Source organism: Pezoporus occidentalis, unplaced genomic scaffold (genome assembly GCF_034315485.1).
Source record: "Pezoporus occidentalis ecotype Australia unplaced genomic scaffold, CSIRO_AGI_Poc_V1 ctg16, whole genome shotgun sequence".
NCBI classification, from domain to species: Eukaryota; Metazoa; Chordata; class Aves; order Psittaciformes; family Psittacidae; genus Pezoporus; species Pezoporus occidentalis.
This window is the reverse complement of record NW_026913425.1, coordinates 2,824,120-2,841,978: the sequence shown is the minus strand read 5'-3', so window position 1 is coordinate 2,841,978 and position 17,859 is coordinate 2,824,120. Positions and strand designations below refer to the sequence as shown.

At 44.2% G+C, this 17,859-nt stretch overlaps 3 protein-coding genes across 3 annotated transcripts; all 3 read right to left on the bottom strand.

Annotated features, from left to right (window-relative positions):
- Positions 1 to 779: 779 nt before the first annotated feature.
- Positions 780 to 6,066, bottom strand: KGD4 (alpha-ketoglutarate dehydrogenase subunit 4). The gene is made up of 4 exons (XM_062612346.1): positions 5,967 to 6,066; positions 5,117 to 5,180; positions 2,197 to 2,384; positions 780 to 942 (listed from the first exon to the last, which is right to left on the bottom strand). The coding sequence occupies exons 1-4, from the start codon at positions 6,003 to 6,005 to the stop codon at positions 925 to 927; spliced, it is 309 nt and encodes a 102-aa protein (XP_062468330.1). The 5' UTR covers positions 6,006 to 6,066; the 3' UTR covers positions 780 to 924.
- A 605-nt stretch (positions 6,067 to 6,671) lies between these two features.
- On the bottom strand, positions 6,672 to 13,264 carry CENPH (centromere protein H). Its single transcript, XM_062612274.1, has 7 exons — positions 13,168 to 13,264; positions 11,803 to 11,902; positions 11,083 to 11,139; positions 10,171 to 10,234; positions 9,833 to 9,884; positions 8,532 to 8,692; positions 6,672 to 6,950 (listed from the first exon to the last, which is right to left on the bottom strand). The coding sequence occupies exons 1-7, from the start codon at positions 13,262 to 13,264 to the stop codon at positions 6,867 to 6,869; spliced, it is 615 nt and encodes a 204-aa protein (XP_062468258.1). The 3' UTR covers positions 6,672 to 6,866.
- A 431-nt stretch (positions 13,265 to 13,695) lies between these two features.
- CCNB1 (cyclin B1) lies at positions 13,696 to 17,494 on the bottom strand. Its single transcript, XM_062612345.1, has 8 exons — positions 17,450 to 17,494; positions 16,633 to 16,941; positions 16,242 to 16,424; positions 15,718 to 15,876; positions 15,090 to 15,326; positions 14,528 to 14,668; positions 14,167 to 14,277; positions 13,696 to 13,907 (listed from the first exon to the last, which is right to left on the bottom strand). The coding sequence occupies exons 1-8, from the start codon at positions 17,468 to 17,470 to the stop codon at positions 13,803 to 13,805; spliced, it is 1,266 nt and encodes a 421-aa protein (XP_062468329.1). The 5' UTR covers positions 17,471 to 17,494; the 3' UTR covers positions 13,696 to 13,802.
- Positions 17,495 to 17,859: the final 365 nt, after the last annotated feature.

Genomic DNA, 17,859 nt, shown 5'->3' with positions numbered 1-17,859 from the left:
CCAGCCGCCTCGTCTCCCCCCCATCCCCACCTCCGCCCTACAAGCGTGGCACCCCCAGGCTCACAGCGGAGCCGCCCCGTGCGGAAGGCGAGCTGCGGCTAAGCCAGCGCGCAGCCGCCGAGGTCCGCTCAGGCCTCTCACCTGCCCCTCTCCCAGGAAGTTTAACTTCTCATAGCGCTTGGCGCGCGCGCGCACATCCATGGCGACGGCGGCGGTAGCAGCGGCACCGTGCGGGCCTTTAACTCTGACCGTTTCCGGCCCGCCGGACTCCCCCGCCCCTGTGACGGCTGCCTCAAGCCCCGCCCCCGCGGAGCGCGCGGGCAGCGGCTGCACACAGCGCTGCCGGAAGTAGGCTCCAGCTGCTGCCGGCCCCGCCTCCCCCCCCCCGGGAGCAGTGGGGGCCCGAACGGCACCCAGACACAGACGAGTAGCGGGCGGTGCGCTGCACACCCGTAACAGCGTCCTCTGGAGGGGCCAGAAACCCCCGCCGTGCCGGAGCACCCCGGTTTCACTGTGCTCCCAAGCCCAGGCCTCATGCTTGGTCACTGCCGAGACCTGCCGCAATGGCTCAGCCACCCCTCAGAACACTGCAGCGTTCCCTCCCTGCCCCCAGAATCGTTCCTGATGAAACGTCCCAATCTTCTGACGTGGCAAAACAGAATGCCTTAGTTATATGGTCAAGTGTGCAAATGGCTAATTAGGAAACGGTGTGGACATCAAGTATAATCAATGCTAGTTAGCCATCAACAGAAAACCCTCCTCAATCACAGATTAATATCGTGTATTGTGTCAGCCTTCTCACCTGCTTTATGAGAGCGTATTAAAGCTATTGGTATACAGTCATTTTTAATCTTAAAGGAAATACGTTTATTGTGAATACGACACTTCACTCTCCAACAATGGCTTGTGAACTATCTTCCATACTTATTCTGGACCTCCACGCTGTAAAAGAAAAGCAAGAGTTAAATATATTCCACTAAAAGAAAGGGAAATGGAGGTAAAATCTTTTCACACTGTTAACAGCCTAACACACAGTGTTCTGGTTTTAACTTCTGGTGTACGTATCGATTTTTAATCTGCATAAGAACACGTGCAGAGTGTCAAATACCTGCATCTGCTGCTAACAGCTCATTTTTTCTCAGGGGGGGATACAAAAAGATCAACACATGCAACCTACGATTACAGCTGCATCCACTTCTCTGAAGAAACCTGTCTTTGACTCGCTTTAGAAAGGTCTGGCGATCACAGCAGTAATAAACGTAACTTTTAAAATTATTTTCCAAACTAAAATTATTCCAAAGTAAAACCAAAGCCAAAGTCAGCCATTACAATCTTTACGAGAAATCAGAGAGGTATTCCATTCATATTTTCCCAAAAAAATTATTTTATGATCTATCTCACTGTTAGAAAATTTATGCTAGATGTCAAGGAGTGTATTGCTATGGGAAGCAACTAATTTCTAATTATCATACTCTACCCACAAACACATGGGAAAATTGATTTAACTGACTAACATGGTTACACTGAGGGCATCTTTATCATTTAACAAAGCTATGGGAAGCTGCTTCTCACATCAAACTCACAACTGTCTCACAATTTTTTCATATTTTGTGCATTCTCCCTTTTTAAGCATCAGTATTTGCAGTAGAGAACTGTTACAGAGCAGGTTTTCTTGCCTTTCATGTATGGATACCTTATTTGCAAATATTGCAGAAAATATCCATATCAAATTTAATGAAATGCTTCCACTACTAGAAATACAAGAGTTAACTTACTAACAAATAACTCATAAAAAATAGTTTGAGAAGTATTCTGGACTTAAAACCTTCACTGGCTTAAGTATGGACTCCTGTCCTCCCATTCAGCACATTCAAATTACACACAAAACAGCTGCTGCAAAAAAGCTGCAGTGAGGGTGATTAATGCAGGCTCTGACAATCACCAGGTATCTGCATGTCTGTTTTATGTCTGTATTTCTCTACTCAGCAATACACAAGCTACTAATTAGTGAAAATTGGGTACCTTCAGTACTAAGAATTTGCAGGTTGGGTATTGTGCATCAAAGCCACGAAAGCTCAGAGCACACACACAGAAAGAATTACAAGGTAGTAAAATATCTGAAACTTTGAGAAAGGTGCAGAAGGAACCTAAACGCTACATACGTACAGACAACACACACTAATAAATGAAACTTACTTGAATATAGCCAATCTCTTCATCTGTCATAAGTTTCCTTCTGTATTTCTGAGGTAAGGTTCTTACTAACTCGTAAGTGTCTGGTGTACCTTGTACTCTACTAACAGACGGCGGCGCTCTGCCTCCTAGAGACTCCTGTGCTTTTGAAGCATGAACAGATGGCACACTTGCTGGTGAGGATTCCTGTACTGAAACCCAAATTGCAAAACCATTTACAGAAATGTAACAACACTGTAAAATTAATTAATGGGCAGCAAATAAAAATTACCAGTTATTAACAGTTACCTTCTTTGTAACAAATACTTAAAAGATTTAGACATTCTACTTCTCACAGCATGTTTTTATTTTTGTTATATGTATCAAGAGCATAGTGAAAAAATTCTGACAGTAGGAGAAAGCATATTCAAGTGGCAGAAATACTGACTCAGGAATAGAAGATAAATCAGCATATATCCTAACAGGCTTCTTCACTGGGAAGCTGTACTTATCAAAAAAACAGAGTGTGTGGAGGCAGCTAGGTAGAAAGATAACCAAGATAAATAACTAAGATCCAGTGAGATTATGCTTTTTGTTTACTGTGATTGTAAAGTCAGACGACTGAAATAAAGGTAGAGAGTTGTGAGCTTTATCTTTCTGTAAAAAAGAGATGAAGCTCACAACCACAACATACCACAACATGCAATGCAGTGTTGTACCCTTTTCTAACATAAAAAATGACATCCTATCAGATTTTGTTAATGATGTGTAGAATGACCACGAAATACCAGATTATCAACCATCAGTGTTAATGAATGCAGAGACCAAGGAGTACATAAAGCACAGCACAGGTGAGGGCTAGGAGCTAGGCTTCGGGAATTCACATTAAAGAAGTTGTCTTGATTTTGAAGATAGGAGAAGAGATGATAAAAGGGCAGCACTGTTCAAGTCAGCACCAGAAACCTTAGGTCTGTCCCACCATGGTTGACTGTAATGCAGAAATACGCAATTACCCCACCTCGCAGGATGGAGTCTCACAGCAGTATGCTTACTTCATAAACACTCAGAGGTGTATATGTAAGGTTAAAACACCTGATAAAGTAGAAAGCTTCCATGGGGAACCTCTCAGTACTCCTCAAAAATGAGCCAGACAAATGCAACATCTAAACAACTGGGAAGGTGGGCCTATATAACTATATGCAGCATCAAGACTAGGTGAGTCAGAGAATGCAAGGAGTTAAAATACCATAGTGCTGCCTGCCTCAATCCCTCCTGTCTCTAACAAGGCCAGTGAGGACACGAGAGGAGACAGTTTTAGCCATAGTGGGCTTGAGTCAATGGCAGGACTGGGGCATCAAACACCTGTGGCTATGTGATTGAACCACTACTGGTTTAAAATAAAGATAAAAAAAAGTCACCCCTGAGAGGCATATTCAGAAGTTCTCTGTCAGAGGACTGTATCTGAAAATCCCAAGTTGATCAGGTGGTTGAGGAACAATGGAAGGTCCCAAAAAGCACGGCGGATGAAAGCCCATCAGAAGGAGCACACTTTGAACAAGGGCAAAGTATTTTTGTTTCAAGAAATAGCACACCTTATGTAAGAAAAAACCCAAGAAACAGTTTCTCCAAAATTGTTCCACACAAAACAAAAATGTCTAGAGATTTGCCAAGGATTTTCCACTATTGTATGTTTCAGTCTGAAGTGCAGTTGGAGTACATGCATTAGCCAATTAAAAACATCAGAGGACAAGTCTCAGCAGTACCAGACTGTTGCTTTAGCTCAAACACAGTCACTACTACATCTTCCTGTTCTCTGTTTGAGGTCATCATGTTGCAGGAGTAATACAGTAACAATTCTGTTGGCCTTTCAAGCACCCAGGCCCTAAATGTTCAAGCTCTACCTGCAAAGCTCTGTTTGGCTATGTAGAAGGAACAGCCTGGTACACTGAAATGCAGTTATTGCTACAGCATTCAAGCAAAATGAGGTAGACTGCAATTTACCAGTGAGATGACAGAACGTGGTTAAGGTACAAAAGTCTAACATACTTAAAAGATATAGCCCCAAAAATCTTCTGATGCAGACATAAACAGGAGGTAAGCAGCACGTTTTCAAGCCTCTTGAGACAGCAGTTCATTGGCATGAGAGGTGCTGTATTTGGCTGAACTGTGCACAACATACAGAATTCTGACAAAGCTATTGCAGAAAACAGTTCCTGGAGGGTTTTGATGTGCACTGTAGATATTTTGGAATGTTAATGGATAAGCTAAGTCACAAATGCGATAATGCTGTGGCAAGTATTGTGGTGTGGTACCATTTATACAGAAGTGAGAGGTTCTGTATAAAAGAGGCTCCTTCAGATGCCTCCTACTTTAGTTTCAAATGCTTTGCTGACTGAAAAGGAGTATTAAACCAAATTATCGCTCATGTAACTTTGATGTTTAAATATAACAGTATTTGGAATCCTGTAAATATCAACATAGATGGAGGCATAAAAAATAATGTCAAAGATTGCAATTATTTTTTTTAATTAGTAGCACAAGGAAATACTTTTTAAAATATATGGCTATAATCATGGTTTTAAATACTGGAGACAGCACACACCCTGACTAGAAAAGATGAGGAAAATGCAACATAATTTCTGCAAATACAAACTGACTTGGGCATAATCATTTCAGGCAAATATTAGTATCTGGAAAAATGGGATTCTTCCTGAATCTGCCTTGACCAAGAAATAAAGTCATGCATGTATTATGTGTATTCCCACATATAGTCTGAAGAGTCAAAGAGCTACCTTCAACTAAAACAACCACTTTTCAGAAACTGCTTCAAATCAGTTGACTTGCATTGCTGAAACAGAAAAATTGTGTGCCAATTCTTAAATAAAACAGTTAATGCAAAAAAAATAAATGTGGTGCAGATTGGACCTGCAGTTGATATACTTACTTTTAGGTCTGGGACCACTCAATCTGTCAGGGAACTTAATTAACGGAGTATGTGGCTTTACTACCTGGAACAAGGCAAGGTATGGGAGAAACAGCGAGAGTAAAATATATTTCTAGAACACATTACCTCCACAAAAGTAAAATGGAACATACAATGTATTAAACAACCACTTCTATCCTGCTGCATTCTGCACCACCATTGATACACTTGCTACCTATTTAAATTCCGTATTTACTCCAGGAGAAGTGTCAATTTTAAAGGTACTCCTCCGCCCTAATATCCAGAGCAGGAACAAGCATTCTCTTCCTTTTCTCACTGCAGTCTGTATGTGTGTGCGCAAGAACTGCTACCGTGGACACACAAATTAGAACTTTTAACACATGGACTTACTAGCTGTGCTCTGCCCGTATGTTTGTTCAGCTGGCTGGACAAAACTGACTACCTCCATTAAAACCAAACCTATAAATGATAAAGCTTGTAGCCGAAGCCACACTGCTTATTCTTAAAACATGTCTTCTCAAGAACACTCCACGTCTCACCTTCACCTTGAAGAACGATGGCTTAGAAAGGCGCTGCCGGCTAGCCCCCTCCCCTCCCCTCCCGCACACCGCACCAGATGGTGCCGGCTGCTCCACAGCAGCCTTCGGAAACACAACCCAGCACCAACAACTAGCGGGCCCTGCCGCGCGTCTCTTCCCCCGCGCCAAGGGCACCAGCCTCCCTGAGACTCCTCAGGCGCCGGCCGCCGCAGGCCTCGGGGCAACACACGAAACGAGGCCCACCTCAGAGCGGAGACGGGCTTCCGGCCCCAACCACCCCTTCCGCGGCCCCCGTTAGCGAGCGCGGCTACCTGAACTACCCTGGCTGCGGCCGCCATCTTACTGCCCATGACGACCCCTCGCCACGGCGCCCCGCCGCCGGCTCCTGAGAAGCAGCGCCGGGCCCCGCCCACAGCGCAGGCCTGTGGCGAGGTACCCAGCAAAACCCACCGCACAGCATTGACGAAAACAGCGTGTTGTCTATTGGGTGAGAACACGTCCCGCCCATCCCCCGAAAACTTAAAAATCACTTGCAAAGTTAAAAGCGACAGTCTTTTTTAACATTACGTGCTATGATGTGCTCAGTTTCTCAAGCATAAAACAAAGATGTGGGTTATTCAGTGAAAAAGTCAATTTAAAGTAGCGCTTAAGACAAAGTCATCCCTTTGCCTAGCATTCACATATTTTGCTATGTGGGATGGCAGGCACGGATTGCATCCAGTGCTGGACAACTGGGCTGTAACTAAGCAGCACATAGCACAGGCACAACCGATTACTACGAGCAGAAAACGTTCATTGTAAAATTGAGCATACATAAAAATTTAAACACTTCATTAATGCTTTAATAATACAAAAAAAAGAAAATAAACCCCAAAGATCTTCCAGTTTGGACTCCACACAGGGCTTGGGTTAAGATGAATTTTACATAAAACCTTGAAATGTATCAATTCTTCTTTTTAACTTGGGAGAGTATAGCTGTAAGTGGTCTTTTCAGATAGTTTCATCAGCCATGGCTCCTGTTCAAACATTTACTGTATACCAGGAACTAAATTTCACTTCAAAGAATTGTGTGACTACATTCTCAGTCTCTTCAGTGAACAGACACCCCCAGAAAGGTCAAATTATGTTTTCATAATGTGTATTAATTTATTAAATTCAGGAGAGTGAGTACGTACACTATATGAAAAAAATTAAAGACCACCTCTCCCAACTCAGACTTTTTTTTCAAGCTGTAGAACAAGTTCCTTTAAAGATGGATCTTCTGCCCAGTTAACTCTGCTTCCAAGTATGATGCACTGTAAGAAAGGAAGTTTGGTTAAAAAAAAAAAAAACAAACAAAAATCATGAAAAAATATTATTCCCACTAAATTCTCTCAAAATCTGTCCGGTTTTCAATTTTTAATTTGGAAGCGCTTTAAATTCACAGCAGTATTTGAAGTAGGTGGGATGGGACAAAGAAGAAAAGTAATTTAGATCCTGTTGCCAATGCATAGGTAAAAAAATAAGTGGTGCTTTGAACTCCCCAGAGGTGCTTGCACACTATCCCTATTTTTAACATAGGAATTTAGAGAATTTGTTTTTTAACACATAAAGTTTGCCTCAAACTTAAGATACCACAGTTGACATTCTCACCCTGCCATTCTGGACTGAAAAAGGGAATTATTAAAGTTAACCAATAAAAGATTTGCTCTACTTACGGCTCGGAAGATCTCAGGAATACAAAACCAGGAGATCTAATCTAAACCCCACTAAAATGTTTAATTTCTTGTTCTCAATATGAGATCTAACCTTGTTATCAATGCAAGCTAGTAGTAGATGCCATGCAACACAAAACCATGCAACTCGCTTTTCTGTCTTTGAAATTCTTCTGATCATCCAAATTCACAGTGTGATTATATCCTGTCTTTACCTGAAGCCCCCCACTCTGTCCTCTCCCTTCCCCATTTTTTTTAAATAAACTTTGTACATGCTGAACTGGGATTTCATAGCCTGTTTGCAGATAAAACTCAAGAGCAGTTACAATTTACTGTGTAAATTAAGTGTGCCTTCCATCTTTGTACCTAGGTCACTAATCCATGTGGCTAGGCAAAGGAAGCCAGGACAAATCACACAGTGAGAGGCACAGTTCCTGGCTGCAGCACAGCGTATGTGACCTTTACTGAAGTGCCCCTCTAAGCACAGGATGCTCCAGAGGCACCTTCACCCTATACCAAACCATGAGCTTTTCTTCCTTGCTAGCGTCTTCACACTCCAGATGACCTGCCAGCCAGCTACATAGATTCAGGCTAGTCTGCAGCATCTGATACCAAATGGGTAACCAAAAGACACCACAGAAAGTTACTGGAGATGGGCCATGGGTGCAGGCCAAGGCTTTCACAAGGCTGTAGTCGGCAACACAGAGAAAGCACAGCTGGTCAGAAGGGCAGAGTGCAGAGCAGCAGCCTGGCTCAGTGGCATCATGGGATTAAGACCTACTTATTTTTCCTAATCATGAGATAGGGGAACTGATTTGGGGGGGTGTAGGGGTGACTTTTGACTTTCAGTATAAGGAAATACAGCCACTACTTTAACAGACATTCTTTGAGAAAATGCATTGTTTTTATACCTTTAAGGGAATAAAAAGAGTAAGACAGATTGATAGACTGTCTTGAAATTCCATAAATAACTATTAAAAAAAAAACTCTGACAATTTCATGCTTGCAACCTTTAAAGCAATAAAGATTTATTCAGTTTTCCTTTCATATAGCTGTTTTTCCATTACTATTGTTAAAGTCATTAGAAAACAGAACGTTGCCCAAAGTAACGTTTACTGGACACTATATTATTGCTATTATTGCAAAACTGTACTCTGGCTTTTAAAAGCTGAAACACCTTACCTGCAATACATTTTGAATTACTGAAGTAATCTTTCTCTCTTTCTGGTAGGCAATACGCATCTTCTCCAGCATTTTCACATCCTCAATTGTTTGTTTCTCTTTTAGTTTGTTCATCATGTCATGGATTTCCGTTAGTTTCTGTCTTCCGGCTTTTTTTAGTACTTTTTCCATTATGAGGAAAATTAAGTGTTAAAGAGCAGTAAGATGATCAGCAGAACTAAAGATCTGCTTTTTATCTCACAAAACATCTAAGGCACTCCCACTGCAATACCCTTAACCTCACACTCCATCCCTTCCCACAGTATATATCAAGATATTCCTTTCACTCAAGAGGCAGTATGTCCTGTGGGTACCTGGTATCAAAGCACATTCATTGTTTCCCTGGCTGCTAGCAAAACAGAAAGTACTTTGTACACTGTCTCTTATTTTCATCAGACACAGACTGTAATTCGAGTATCTGTTCTACATCTCACCTACAGTTGTCACAATTTTCATTGTCAGATGTTTAAGATCTTTCCCCCTTTTTCAGACTTGACTGAAAACAAATTCTAAAGTTGTACAAGAGGTATGTGTACCACATCAGTGAACATTACCAGTGTTCTATAGGAAGCCAGGCTAAAAAACAGGCTGAATAAAGCTATTTAGAGGCAGTTCTTACATTGGAAGAATGCTGACACAGCATTCCTCCCCTTATTTCTGAAGATATTAGGGGCGTTCACTTTTTCGAAAAAGATAGATACTTCCTTGCATTAATTTCATTACTGTCAACATACACACCACTTTGTATGCATGAAACACAGTGACTGTTAAAATGGTTGGCAAACCTGGTCATGTGACAGTAGGTTCACTCAAGAAAATAGATTCCGAAGGCTGACCGCATCTAAATTTGACTCACTCTAACAAGCCTACTGAATACCAACATACATACAAAGATTCTTTGCAAGTAAAACCCATCCCCTATTCTGCAAACATTTCATAAAGGTGCAATCTGCCAAAAAAAGGTACTTTAGATATTGATTTAAATTACTAGATGATGTGTAATTTCCCGGGGAGCTTACACTAGTAATAAAACACCACCACATTCTTTGAGAATCTTTTTGTGTCTCCCATTCTAATGGTCAGTCTCATGCTCAAGTAGACAACACAGCAGCTCATTTTTGCAGTACTTCCTGCTCTTTTCAGAAGTTTTATAACTGTGTTGAGCATCTGGTAGTTACTTCAGATGTAAATTAATACTGCTACAAGAACCTTAAAACATGAAGTGTACATTCAAACAAAGTCAGTATAGCTAACATGCTTACAAAGTCTTTCCTTTTGAATGTCAGCCACTTTCTGTTCCTTTTCACGTGCTTGCTGGAAAAAAGGAAAAAAAAAACATTTCTTAGACTCCTGGCTCCAAAGTATTTTGAAAAATGCTAACTCCAATCACAAAAGCAGTTAAGGGCAGCTCTAGAAACAGACTTTCTTACATACTCACTTTAAGTAATAAATTCAGTGATTTTAACACCAGTAGGCACTGCACCTTTTGGGCCACACATTTAGCTTCAAAGGACTTGTAAAATCTAAATACTTTCAAATTGCGTTTGTGCCTATCATGTTGACCTGAACAACTGCAATAGAAGCTATGACTGCCACTTACCTGCTGACATGCAGCTATTTCCTGGCTGAGGCTTACTATGTCTTGCAAAGTTTCCAGCATCAGTCTAAGGAAGGAACACAGTTGCATACATTAAGGAAGAGTATTAATGAGTCAACAGCATAAATGTTTTAATCAAGGTTATTTGGATTAAACAAAAAAAATCCCTAATCCCCTCCCCCCCCCCCCCCACCAAACCTAAGTATTGTTGTAGGAGCCAAACAGCCTCCTTAATTTCCCTCAGTTTCTCAGTTTCAGTTAAGTCTGTCTAACATTTCAAATCACAAAGCTTGAAAGGCATCACAGAAGCCTAACCACTTGAGAATGGCTAATTGAAGCTCTTGAATTCTGGCATGGGGCAGGGACATCATGATGATGCAATGTTTTCAGCTGCATTTCTGACAGAAGTTAAATTTCTTATATTACGCTTCAGATGTGTTCACCTGTTCATATTGGGCAGGAAATTAAAAGCTGATTCTAAACATGTTCAAAACTTTCTGTCCTTTTTCAAGGACATTCAATTCTACACAACAAATTAATGAAATAATGAAGGCAGGAAAGCAGCGCCAAGGCCCTGTTACAAGCCTGTAATATGTGCTCAGCTATTATAAATGTAGATAACTCATGTATTAAAGGCAAAAAAATTCTTCACTACAAACAGTTCTCACTAGTAAATAAAAAATTATGATCTCTGTAATCAAAGATTGGTTAGTTCAGATGTAAATCCACCCTGGGTGTAAGAGTTCTGATCATGCAGATTCCAGCCAGAAGGTGGACAGTATATCATTCAGTCAGAACTAGAAGAAAGAAGCTTGCTTTTTAAAAAAGGTACAATGCAGTAATGCAGAAATGTATCAGAGAAAACTCTGTAAAGACCATTCCTTTCCAGCCATCTTTTTGCCAAGAACACCTTACTGTGAGTCATTATCATTTTGCTTCATTTTGTCTCTCAGGGCAGCCATAACCTGCATCCTGCATAGCATGGAGAAAAAAATAAAACTGATGAGAACTTACATGAAACTGGGAGAAACAGACTGAGACAAGTAACAGAAAATACATTTCCTAGGTTCCATTTATAGCTACTTTAATATTAGAATTATACATATAAAATTCTCAGTACCTTTTAAATATCATGCTTCTTAAATAAAGGGGCTTAATCCTCGGGACAAAAAAGGTGCATCTATGATTACTGGTGAGTGGCAACTCCCTTCTCTCTTGCAAACACACTAAGAAACCATTAATCCCACAATCTGCAGAAGGTAAACTGGGTAAAGGTGGGAATTCAAATGAACAGCCATGCAACACAGGAGATACGTAATATTTATCCTATCAACTACCTTTTCATAAGCATTTGTAAAATGCAGCCAAGAAATACGTTTACCGATTCATACAGTCAGACTTCCACAGTTTTGCAGAAACCTCTGAGTTTACATATTTCAACTTGATTCCTCCTTCCTCCCCTTTCCCCCCAGTATCACCAATTGTATTCCTACTGGTTCAGTGTTATTAAAAGTCACTCATGTTTGTACCACACCCTGTATCACTTTGAAATCCTGTTTTAATCAGAATTATGTATACATGTATGTGTGTATGCACAAACAGAAAACCTCCAAATAAACAGGAAGAAAATTCTACCTTTGCAAGGCTAACGTCTTGCTCCAGAAAGAGGCTTTTTCATTCTCAATGGCTTTTTTATAATCTTCTATGACACTGAAGGAAAAAAAAACCAAAACTAAACACACACACACAAAACCACACAACACCCCCCTCCTCAAGAAAACAGAATCCTAAACACTATGAAGATATCAAAAAAATCTAAAAGCAGTGTCACAACTTTAACTTGCTCTCTAAGTATCTAAAGATTTTTTCCTGTAAACCACAAACTATTAAGGCTACGAGTATTTTAGCATGCTCAACTTATATTAGTGAACTCTAGCCATCTGTAAAGAGCACTGCAAATTTAGAAGCCACATCAGATACAAAACTACATCATCAGACTGAGCAAAATATTTCTTCCCCCATAATTTCCTTTATTTTCACCAGACTTCTGCAAAGTAATGATGGTTAATCCAGACATTTACTATACAGCAGTAGCTAGAGAGGACCTCCAAACTCAGTTCTTAGCCCTTCTCTTCATTTAAAATACATCAAAAGTTTTAAGTTATCCAATGACGTACATCTGCACAGGCTTTTGCTTGCCAGCATAAGAGTCAGCTGCTTTACCTGCAAAGACAGAATGTCATTAACAAAAAAGGCACAACAGAGATTTTTAAATACAATCTACAGAGCATAAAACAGCCTGACAACTGTACTAACAAAGTATTTCTTAATTCTCCCTCCACACCTTATAATCTCTTCCACTATTAGTGAGCTATATGTAAGAAATTACTAGGCTTTACTGTATTTCCATTTAGCGCTTTTGAGACATGTCAAAGCTAGTTGGCAGCACTGCTCTATCTATGCAGCCTGGCTGGTTCAGTGGAAGATACAGGCAACGGAAACACGATAGGAACAAGAAAAAAAGCCTTAAGTCAGTATTGCTGCCAAGCACTTAAGCACACTTAAATAATCATCGCTTGTCTGAGTGTCAGAGAAGCCGCAAGTAGAAACCGAAGGGGAGAAAGAGCAGTGGGCAATAACCAGACGGCAGCTTTATAAGCATTTAAACATGTCTCCAACAGCTGTCTAGAAACCGAAGTCAGATAATCGGTTAAGAAAAACATTTCATTGTTGTAATGAACACTTTTGATAACTTCAAAACATTTACGTCTATTACAACGTTACGTTCAGGGAGGGGAGAGGGGGCTGCTGGAGGGAGCCAGCGCAGGGATAAGCTCACCGGCGTCAGCTACAGCGCTGCACTCCAATAACTGCTGCTTTATCTGGTCCTTAAAGCTGCAGGAGAAGGACAATGGTCAGGCCCCGCGCCGCTCCCCGGAGCAGTGGGCGCCAAAGGGGCCCCGCAGCACCACCCGGCCCCCAGCACTGACTGAAGCAAACAGAGCACGTCCACCGCGGCTATGGCCTGCTGCTCATCCTCCGGCGGCTGCTGCTGCGGCGACTGCGACTGCGGCTGCTGCTCCGCCGCCGCCGCCATGACTGCCCCGCACTCCGTTCAAGCTGCGCGGGTCAGGGACACCCAGCAGCCCGCGCGCGGCGGGCGGGGCGGGCCCTGGGAAGGAGCCTGCTCTCCGCCCGCCTCCCCTTCTCCACAAGGGGGTGCTTCGGTGGAACGGGAGCGGAGTCGAGGAGCACCGCACAAACCGGACGGGGGGCAGGCAAAGAGCAGGTAATAGCCTCGGACCCGTTTTCTCCTTCAGGAAGCTACACACAATTAACATAAGTATACTACAGTAAATAAATACTGCGATAACAGAGCTACGCTGCCACTCGACTAGTACAGACGCTACATCAGACATGGGCCTCTGCAGCCGCGCCAGGGCCCACCCACCCCAACGCTGCTCACAGCCTCAATGCCTCAGCGGTAGGCGCGAGTTACCTCTACGACTACAAAATAAAAACCACACAGAATAAAATGAAATACTTTATTAAACATCCCAAAGTATAAGCAAAATACATAATAAGGGTTTATAAAAACAATGTTGGCACTGACTTTGTGTGGGAGTTAAAGCTTTTTAGTTAGTGACAGACTCGGCTAGATTCCAGATGACAGGTGAGTTCAGCTGTTCGATGGTGCTTATCTTGATGGTTTTAGAGCTAGCATATTTTTTCTTGATTGCCTGCAGAGGTAACTTTGATTCAGTTTACCCTGTTCATAAATTTACACTATTCCAGCTTTCCCAAGCCTTTGATGGCCAAGCCAAACCCATCCTGGCACACACACCCAGTTCATGGCTGGCTCACACCACTTTGGCAAGAGCTTCAGCTGAAGTCTGAGAGCAGTAGCACAGCTAAGCCAGCCTCAGAGCACCACACATTCCCCACACATACTCCCCAACTGCACCACACATATTCCCACCTGCATCATGAGATTCTTACCTTCTCCTTGGTGGTAGCCTTATTCGCAAGAACTACATTCTTTGCTATGTGCTGCATAACTGGGAGGAGGTCACTCTCAGTGTAAGATGTGTAGCACTGTAGAGTTTCTCTCTGAAAGGAAGGGAAATCATTAGACAACCTTACCAGAACAACCCATTTATCTGTTTATCTTCTCTTGGGCAGTTGTGGTCTCCTGCCTGCCAGAGGACGGTTAACAATTACTGCCCCTTTTTAACAAGTCACTGAGAGACAAGCAAATGCTGAAATACCACAAGGAAGCAGAAGGTGGATACTTGGCCTTTTAAGCTGGTGGAGATGGAGAGCAGGTCCCAGACTAGGTGATCTAACAAGCATAACTTACCCACTCACATCCCTTGAGAAGTTTCAGAGACAAACAGGAAGCAGCTGCTGCAGTCTTGGATGGAGGGAAGTGAACCATATCATAGTCCAGAATGGTCGACTCCATCAGGTATTCGGCCAGAACACGCTGTCTTGTGTTTACCTACAGAAGGAGAGTTGAATATTGGCTATCTCTGAGGCAAGAGCATCCTGTCAAACCTTTGTTTAATCAAGCAGGAAGAAATACTTCCTTAGCAAGCGTTTTGAGAGCTAAGGGCTCGAGACTTAAGTGGCTTAATAGCAGAGCAGTTCTGAGCTGTATTAGGCTGCTTAGTCTAAGACCACTCCTTTCAATAGCAGTTACCTGCAGTACCAGGCAGATTTTTTAACTCCGATTTTGGGTGGGTTAGGCTCATGTGACTGAAAGCAAGCAAGACCTGTTTCTACATGGGAGACAGGCCTTAACCAGGCTTAGCTGCTAAACTTTTGTTATACTCAAGTTCTGAACCTTTTAAACAACCTGCCACAATTGAGAATGGCATTTTCCAGATGCTGCTTATATCAACATGTGTTCTCAGCTCTACCTTTGCAACTTCTAAAGCCATATTTAGGAATTGTGAAGCTAGGGGACGAGTCAGATGAAAATTCAGGGCTTGCAGGATCTGAAGCTCCATCTGGATGATTTGTCTGGTTGTATAAGTGTTATCGGTTACATAGGCAAGGTCTGCAGCATGCAAGGGATGCCGTTCTTCATATTTGCTGGCAATGAACATAGCTGTGACACCAACCAGCTGCAGCATCTTCTTAGAAACAGTATTGTCCTGTAGGAAGAAGCAGTAGAGATTTATATGAATCATAGGCCTGAGCTCAGAGCACAGCTTTTCAGTGTAGCCTGTGTAAGATTTGTTCAATGGCAGCATGCTCATATTTGCATATACAGAGTAACTGTACATCATCTCTTGCAGTCATCTGCAGGGGTTTTGGAAGGCTTTGAGATCAAATCAGGTAGAAGAGGAAGCAGTTTTGATACATCAAATCCCTCTTCACAGCTGAGGGGGTTATGTGGTGCATACAATTCAACATCAAATGCCGTTTGTTGGTCAGCTATATTTTGTTAAGGGTTACATGTCTATGATGGTATTACAGATCAGGGCTGCCTGTGCTTTTGCTTACAGAAGAAGGAATTTCCTGACACATGGCAGAGACACTCACCTGCAGGAAGCAATCTATGATGGCAACTGACAAGTACAAGGTATCCTGAAGGAGTTTGAAGCTTATCTGTACTTGCACAAGCCAGTCTATTAGTACAGCACGCATTTTCCCATTGATTTCTTGCCCAGCCAAGTATTTGGGTCTGATAGTCCAATTTTCCTGTGTGGAAGGAATAGAGTTAATAAATCTTGTCACTTAGCTACAGCATTGCAATGTCTAGCCTCTGTGGCATCTTACAGCTTATCAGAGCTCAGTATAGGCAAAACCTACAGGCATAGGGTTTCCTTGTTTACTAGAGATGGGCTAGAAAGAACATGGTATTAGTACTACTAGTTGATTCATCTAACAACCAGTATGTGTTTATGTAATCAGCTCAGTTTAATCTTGCATTTTAAGTTGGGGTATCCCTTACTAGTGCCTCAGGAAAATTCATGGGTGAAAGTGAATACCAGCTCCAGACCACGCCTACGACAGGTTCAGTGTGTCAGGAGATGCCCCCTGAGCTCTGATCTACTTCTACCAACCTCAAGCTCTCTCAGATACTGGTAGATGTCCTTTGCATAGTCGTGGAAGTACTCTGGGTCGTTATCATCTTCATCAACTACATTTTCCACATGAAGCAAGTCATGAGAACAAGCCTGACACATCACATCATCTGATGGTACACATACAGGTATTTCCGTGGGGATTTGGGAATGAGACTCCAGCTGCAAGGAAATTCAGGATCAGCCCAGGCAGGACTTTCCTCAGCCCACTGCGGGCCAGGCAAAGGAAAGCTCCTGTGGGGTGAGCTACACCCAGCAAGGCACTGAACTGCTCACGACCTCTATCCGAGGGCACGACTGAGGGCCCCTGCTCAGCACGGCCTCACCGCATACCCAGCCGTGGCAGAGGGCGCACCGCCTCGGGCCGTACCTGTTGCGAGTGGGGTTCTGGCTTCGGCTCCGGCGCTGTTGGCGGCGCCCCCTTCTTGGGAGCGGCTCTCCTCTTCCTCCTGGTAACGTGGTTCGCCTTGGGACTAGAGGGCAAGGGTCTGCCGTCCGGCTCCCCCCCGCCGCCTCCACCGATCGCCGCATTTCTGGTGGCCCCCTGTGCCTTTGGCTCGGTGACGCGGTTGCCGATGTCCACCAGCGCCGTGCGGGAACTCGGCCGCATACTGGGGCCGGCCACCGCGGATCTCCTGAGGACTGGCAGCCTGCTGTCTCCGCCTGGCTGCTGGGGGTGCTGCGGGAAGAGAGGGGGCCGGGCGGTCAGCGGGAACGGGGGAGAGGAAAGAGGGACTGCACGGCTGCACCCCCGAAGCCGGAGAGTCGGGGGAGATGGACCGGGGGAATGGTGCACGCGCCGCGCTGTCCACCTGCCCCCACCCTGAAACAGGTGTGTCCGGAGAAAAGCCGCGGGAGGGCTGCAGGGGTACACGAGCTCACACCCACGGAGCAGGAGGGCTACAGACGTGACTCCGGGGAGCAGTGCTACTGCTCCTGAGAGCTGAAGGGGAGCCCGGGAGGACCGAGGGAGTACCTAAGGAGAAGCGTGCGCCCCACACCTCCACCCTCCCCGCTCACAGGGAACGAGGGCGCGGCGCGCCCCGCACCTGCCCGCGAGCCCGCAGAGCTTCGGGGGGCAGGGAGGGGAAGGTGTCAGCAAGACACGGATGACCGCCACCCTCGCATGAGAGCGAGCAGGCACCCAGCCACCTAACCGAGTACCGCTGGGCCGGTCTTGTACTTACCCAAGAAATCGTCTGCGACATGCTAGGGCAGCGGTGAGAAGCGGAGAGCAGAACGATGGCCGCAGCGCGGAGCACGAAGACAAGGCTTTGCCCAGCCGCTGCCTATTTATAGAACCCGTGCGCCGCCTCTTATTGGCTGCCGGCGGTCCTCCCTCAGCGCGTTCTTGCGGCGACCGGCGGCGGAAACCGGCGTTCACCGTGTTACGGCCTGGGCGGACGGGGGCGCCCTTGTGCCGAGGTTGGGGCCTCCCCGCCCGGGGTGCAGCGGTGGGCGCCTGGAGGCGGCTCGGAACAGTTCTCGGTGTCCTGCCTTGGGCTGGCTCCGGCACTGCCCGGAGACGAGCCAGAGCGTGGCATTCATACCGGTGGGTTCTTGCCGTGCTGTGTGCGTCCCACCTCACGTTTTAACC

What these genes read in the sequence shown, in the direction of transcription:
- KGD4 (XM_062612346.1), bottom strand. Translation starts at nt 6,005, where the DNA reads ATGGGCAGTAAGATGGCGGCCGCAGCCAGGGTAGTTCAG. An exon ending in CCGCAGCCAGGGTAGTTCAG is followed by an intron (nt 5,181 to 5,966) that starts GTAGCCGCGCTC and finishes GCCTTGTTCCAG; the next exon opens with GTAGTAAAGCCACATACTCC. An exon ending in GAGTGGTCCCAGACCTAAAA is followed by an intron (nt 2,385 to 5,116) that starts GTAAGTATATCA and finishes TTTGGGTTTCAG; the next exon opens with TACAGGAATCCTCACCAGCA.
- CENPH (XM_062612274.1), bottom strand. Translation starts at nt 13,264, where the DNA reads ATGGCGGCGGCGGCGGAGCAGCAGCCGCAGTCGCAGTCGCCGCAGCAG. An exon ending in CAAAATGATAATGACTCACA is followed by an intron (nt 10,235 to 11,082) that starts GTAAGGTGTTCT and finishes TTCCTTCCTTAG; the next exon opens with ACTGATGCTGGAAACTTTGC. An exon ending in TAATTCAAAATGTATTGCAG is followed by an intron (nt 6,951 to 8,531) that starts GTAAGGTGTTTC and finishes CCTTTCTTACAG; the next exon opens with TGCATCATACTTGGAAGCAG.
- CCNB1 (XM_062612345.1), bottom strand. Translation starts at nt 17,470, where the DNA reads ATGTCGCAGACGATTTCTTGG. An exon ending in TCATAGATTGCTTCCTGCAG is followed by an intron (nt 15,327 to 15,717) that starts GTGAGTGTCTCT and finishes TTCTTCCTACAG; the next exon opens with GACAATACTGTTTCTAAGAA. An exon ending in TTCTCAAGGGATGTGAGTGG is followed by an intron (nt 14,278 to 14,527) that starts GTAAGTTATGCT and finishes CCTTCCTTTCAG; the next exon opens with AGAGAAACTCTACAGTGCTA.